Source organism: Crotalus tigris, unplaced genomic scaffold, assembly GCF_016545835.1.
Source record: "Crotalus tigris isolate CLP2741 ecotype Arizona unplaced genomic scaffold, ASM1654583v1 scf7180000024427.8105951120:4207309, whole genome shotgun sequence".
NCBI lineage: Eukaryota > Metazoa > Chordata > Lepidosauria > Squamata > Viperidae > Crotalus > Crotalus tigris.
The window spans coordinates 2,950,781-2,956,990 of NW_024100595.1; the positions used below are offsets into that span (position 1 = coordinate 2,950,781).

General features: G+C 45.3%; 1 protein-coding gene across 1 annotated transcript; it reads left to right on the forward strand.

Annotated features, from left to right (window-relative positions):
* The first annotated feature begins 2,149 nt into the window (after positions 1-2,149).
* On the forward strand, positions 2,150-6,210 carry LOC120302224 (apoptosis-associated speck-like protein containing a CARD). Its single transcript, XM_039330308.1, has 3 exons — positions 2,150-2,460; positions 4,389-4,448; positions 5,101-6,210. Exons 1-3 carry the CDS (start codon positions 2,184-2,186, stop codon positions 5,370-5,372), a joined length of 609 nt encoding a protein of 202 aa, XP_039186242.1. The 5' UTR covers positions 2,150-2,183; the 3' UTR covers positions 5,373-6,210.

Genomic DNA, 6,210 nt, shown 5'->3' on the forward strand with positions numbered 1-6,210 from the left:
GGCCTGGAGACTAAAACATACGAAGAATGCCTTCAGGATTTGGGTTTGGCTAGTCCAGTGATGGCAAACCTTTTAGAGACCGAGTGCCCAAAAACTGCCCCACCCCTGCTCTGCCCTCCCCACTCTGCCCCTGCCCCCCCCATTCTGTCCCTGCCCCACACACCTGCAGGGCCACCCACCGCCTCCATGGCCCTCAGCTGCAGATCGCCCAGGGAGCCCTGCAGCACCATGGCGGCCATGTCCTCTGCCCACACCCCACAATATAATTTGCACGCGACGGGGCATGAGGGCGGAGTCTTGTCCCTGCTGCCCGGCTGCAATGTCCTTGGCTGCGCTGTTCTGCACGGGCCATGCCCAGGGGCGACTCTCCTCTGGGGGGGGGCTGCTGGTGAGGAGGGGGCACAAGGGGAGGCAGGAATGGGGCGACGGTGCGCATGCCCACAGAGAGGGCTCCGAGTGCTGCCTCTGGCACGTGTGCCATAGGTTCGCCACCACCACTGGGCCAGTCTAAAGAAAAGAAGAAATAGGGGTGACATAATAGCAGCATTCCAGTACTTGAGGGGCTGCCACAAGACAGAGGGGGCCAGGTTGTTCATCAAAGCACCAGAGGGTAGGACAAGAAACAATGGTTCGAAACTGACCAAAGAGAGAAGCAACCTGGAATTAAGGAGAAACTTCCTAACAGTGAGGACAATCAACCAGTGGAACAGCTGCCTTCAGAAATTGTGGGCGCTCCATCACTGGAGGTTTTTAAGAAGAGACTGGACAACCACCTGTCTGATTATTAGATTATCCTGCTCAAGCAGAGGGCTAGACTAGAACAGGGCTTTTCAACCTTTTCACCCATTGTACCACTTTTAGGATATAGCAATATACGAGTATCACCAGTCGCCTAGCAAAACTTGATGACCAAAAAAAAAAAAAAAAATGGAAAAAAGTGATAAAGTAACAGGTAGTCCTTGACTTACAACAGTTCGCTTAGTGGCTGTTCGAAGTTACAATGGCACTGAAAAAAATGTCCCCCAAGCCATAGCCGAGCAAGACACCTGCCTGCCCACCCAGCAGCGCTCTTCCTCCTGTCCGAGGTTTTCATTGTTGTGAGCATTTCTGTTGAGGATTGGCAGTGGGGATGGGGTGGGGGATGTTTGGTTTTTATTTCCCCCATTTGCTGGGTGGTTGCAGCAGGGTTTGGTCACTTCACAATGTGACCGTCATAAATATGAATCAGTTGCCAAGCATCTGAATGTAAATCACAAGACCCTGGAGATGCTGCAACATTCCAGCTGATCGGCACTTCTTCTGGGCTCAGCAGAAGCGCCAGGATCAGCGCCGAGCTCCAGCTGGATCCTGGCGCTGATCCTGGTGTTTCCGCTGAGCCCTGACAGCCCTGCAGCTCCAGCCATCTCTCGCTCAGGCTTGTGCTGTGCTGCCACCTGTGCGGTTCAGCCCATTCCCCTCCCCTGCTACCACTTTTCTAGGATGGTTGTATACCACCTGCCAGGTGCCAATGTACCACAGGTGGTATCCGTGCCACTGGTTGAAAAGCCCTGGACTAGAAGACCTACAAGGTCCCTTTCAGCTTTCTATTCTATTCTATTCTATTCTATTCTATTCTATTCTATTCTATTCTATTCTATTCTATTCTATTCTATTCTATTCTTATTCCTATTCCTATTCCTATTTCTATTCTAGCTTCTCTTATGAGAAGCGAAACGTCTTCAAAAAAACCCAAGAAAGTCCAGTTGCCTCGTGAAAAAAGCACCTTTGGGACAACCGGGACCTGGATGACTGAGAAGCTCCATAAACCTAATTTATTTGTAGACGGGCCCAATTTACATTAAGATCTGTTAAAGCTCCACGCCTCTGAAGAGGCAGTGCGATGCCAAGCAGGCTACCAGTGTTAATTACCCTCTCACTGCCTCTTCTCAGTCCCTGAAGAAGTCACGCGTTGCCCAAACTGCACGTCTGAATCCTCAACCCTACCAGACCCTCCTCCGGAAATCTCCAGAGGTCTCCGCAGCAAGAGACCAAGCCCGGAACGGGAAGCAAGAGGCAAAAAAAAAAAAAAAACCGAAAGTAACGTTGATCGAGCTCCCGAGCCCTCCCCCCCTTGCCAGCCTTTTTCCGCGTCTTTCTTGTTCTTTTTTCTTCCCGAGTTCCCGCCTTTTCGGGGAAGAGGCGCGATGGCCAGGAGCGTCCGCAGCTGCCTGGCAAAAGCCCTGGAGAACTTGGAAGAGGACGACCTCGAAAAGTTCAAATTGAACCTCAACGAGTACCAGGTCAAGCCGGGCTTCGACAACATCCCCCGGGGGCTGCTGCAGAAGGCCGGCGCGCTCAAACTCAGCGACCTGCTGGTCAGATACTACTGCGAGGACTACGCCGTGGAGGTGGCGGCCGCGGTGCTGTGGGACAGCGACTGCAAGCCTCAAGCCCAGAAGCTTCTCAAGGACACCGGGAGAGGTAGCGCAGGGGATGAGCGCTTTTAGCTACGGAAGGAAAACCGGACCGGGGTTGACCCGGGCTTTTCTCTAACCTAGCAAGCCCCAGATGGGTTGGGCCGTAGTTCCCAGCCCCGTAGCTCCGTGGGGGGAGTTGAGTGCAGCCGGAGAACCGTTTAGCTGTGGGGGAGGTTAAGTTACTTCAACCTCAGCCGACCACCCAATGGGGGGAAAAAAGGTTTCAGTTTCCACAGAGAAATTATTTGCTAGGATTTTGCTTTCTCTTTCCAAAGGTTGGTTAGGAAATAGGTCTACCCCTCCCCCTTTCTCATATTTTATATATACAATATATTTTATAATTTCTATGGAAACCAAATCCAGTTTTACATATGTTTGCTTACCAGTTATTCAGTGCATGCCACCCAGCAAGCACAATTTTAAATATAGGAATCCCAGGTATGGACATTTAAACTCAATCAGATAAAAATAAAGAGCTCTGGGATGTAAGATAAAAGGCTTTTTTTTTATTAATTGCTGAGCTTTCGTTAACAACCTGATGATGTTAACAGGTTCTTAACGAAAGCTCAGCAATTAATAAAATTATGTGTGTGTGTGTGTACACACACACACACACACACACACACACATATATATTCTGAGGTTTTCGCTGGTGTTTGTATGTAGGTCTTTGGTTATTCGGGTTTTCTCCTGCGTAAAATTGGAAACGTTGCCAAGACACTTCCAATTTTACGCAGGAGAAAACCCGAATAACCAAAGACCTACATGTGTGTGTGTGTGTATATTCCTGTACAGCCATAAAATCCAAGCAATGAAAGCATTGCTAACATTTTATATCTTTTATAAAAGATATGAGACATTAAAACACCGTATATAATAAGTATAATGCAATAAAGTGTAACCCAGGAACAGAAAAGAAAAGCAGCACTCAAAAGTTAGAAAGATCAGGGCACCACTAATTACTGTATTAGGAGGCTTGGAAGAAAAATGTCTTTCTAAAAGGTGATAAAGACCGCTTTGGATGTTCTTTGGCAGGGTGAGGTGCCCAGAGGGTTGAAAATTCTTAGGCCTGCAATATTTTGATATGATCGAACTATTGTATTTGGTTAGGACAGAAGTAAGAGCAGAAATGAAAATGGATTTTCTTTAGATACAGTAATCTCAAGCCACAAAGGGCTTTATACTTTGTGTCTGAAAACAAACGAAGAGGGAATGATGATGAACTGATGTGATGCACTCATTTCATCCAAATCTAGTCTCTGTTTCTGTTGCAGAAATTGTGCTAACTGAAGTTACAAGTCACCTTCAGGAACAGAACCAAGCATAAATTATCAGGACATGATTTATCATAGCAAGTTTATTTTTATTCAGGTAGGGCTGTAGCTGGTGTCTCCATGCACCATGGAGACACCCTAATCAGGTTGCCCTGAACAGAGATGGCCAACAGTCAGAGGACACAATAAGAGTAGAGAAATGAAGTATATTTTGCTGCTCTTATCACCACAATAATAAAGACTCTTGTCTGTTTCTGGTCAATTTCACTCCTTGTTTTCCTCCAGCATCATTCTAAGCATCCTCTTCTGGAGGTCCTCCAAAAACCAGAGAGTACAGCATAGTCTTCACATAGAGAATCTTCCTAAATGCAATCCAGTCTAATGCTGCCAGCACAGATTCATATCTAGGTGGAAAATAAGAACTCAATCAAAATATATACCACAGCCTCAGGTATAATCCCAAACTGAAACCCAATAGGGTCCATCAAACTGATTGTACTGTATATGTCCATCTTCCTTGGGAAGTTCACTTGCAACATTTTCCAGCTTCTCAAGCTGATCTATACACACACGATCTCTCAGAGAATATCAGGCAAAGTTTTGTGCGTTGTCCATTTATTGCTGGTTTTGCACAGTAACCTTTTTTTTTTCCCTTCAGATGCCTGCAATTCTGCTCAGGAACCTGTGCCCCAGCTCAGCAACCACTCAAGACAAGCTGGTGAGTCCCTTAACTTCCCCATCAGTAGGCAAGAATCAGCCTGCGTGACTGTTTGCTTAGTACAAATTTAAGCAAATTTCAGTTTCACAGCAATATCTGATTTCTCTCTAAAACTCCAAGGAATGGTAGGGAGATTATATTAAAACCTTGGAAAAGGCAACATATTTGCATATATATAAAACATGCAAAGAAAGAAGGGCACCCATTTTCTCTTCAGGAGCCAGTTTTGGGAAATCCGTCTTTTCCCTTTGCTGAATTAAAAGCCTGATGTGAAAGGTGCTGATTGGTCATATTATTTTATAAAGACTCATTTCACCTGTTAGCCTTCACTTCATACCTTGGATTTATTTTTCCAAAGTTGTTTGTATAGAACGATACAAGCTTGACAACACTGAGTCTACTACAACCAAAATATTTGATGTTCCCCAAAGTAGTATTCATGAAACCCCACAATTAAATAAAAAAATATTTTTGTTTGAAAAATTAAATGGTTGTAGCCTTGTAATTTATACGAGCCTTTGTATAATCTCCTCTGGAGACCGAGAAGACAGTTGGCTCCTAATGTAGCAAGCATTCATTTTTTAACAAATATTCTCCTGATTGTCAAGCTGTGCCTTGAATTGTGAAAACATATATATATATATTTTAACAGAGGTTCAGGCCCCAGGAATGCATTTTATTGAACGCCATCGAGACGCCCTGATTCAGAGAACCGCCACAGTGGAAGAAATTCTGGATCAGCTGTACGGAGTTCTCCTGACTAACGAGCAATATCAAGGAATCATGATAAAGGGAACAGACCAGGCTAAAATGAGGGAGCTCTTCAGCCTGATGCCTGGCTGGGATCGTCATGGCAAGGATTTGCTCTATGAGGTTCTGAAGAAGAAAAGAAAGTATCTCATTGAAGACCTCGAAAGGCAGTGAGGCAGTAGAAGTGAGACACCATCTCAGGGCATAAAATATCCAGTTACGCACGTCCTAGGAATCCCACAGAGGTATATATATATAGGCAGTCTTACACCCACTTATGATCACAACTGAGCCCAAGATTTATGTTGCTAAGTGAGAAATTTGTTAAGTGAGTTTTGCCCCATTTTATGGCTTTTCTTGCCACATTTCTTAACTGAATTACTGCACTTGTTAAGTTAGTAACACGGTTGTTAAGTGAATCTGGCTTTCCCATTAACTTTGCTGGTCAGAAGGTTGCAAAAGGGGATCACATGACCACAGGACCCTGCGACCGTCATGCATCCGGATGTAAATCACACGACTATAGGGATGCTGCAGTGGTCAAGTGTGAAAAATGGCCATGTCGCTTTTTTCAGTTTCATTGTAACTTTGAACGGTCACTAAACCGACTCTTGTAAGGTGAGGACTTACCTGGAGTATCTTTCCACCCAGAAGCTGTATTTACAGCTGACCTGGTTATTGAATTGTTCTGTTTTCTTGAGTTGACATAGTATGGGTAGTCCTCGACTTACAACCACTATTGCGCCCAAAATTTCTGCTGCTAAGCAAGGCAGTTGTTAAGCGAGTTACGCCCCATTTTATGACCTTTTTGCCAGAGTTAAGTGAATCACCGCAGTTATTTAATTGGGATTTCCACATTTCTTTCTGGGGAGCCTTTCCACTGTGCAATAACAGAGTTGGAAGGGACCTTGGAGGTCTTCTAGTCCAACCCCCTGCTCAAGCATATACCATTCCAGAGAAATGGCTGCCAACTCTTCGTAAAAATCTCCAGTGATGGAGCACCCACAACTTC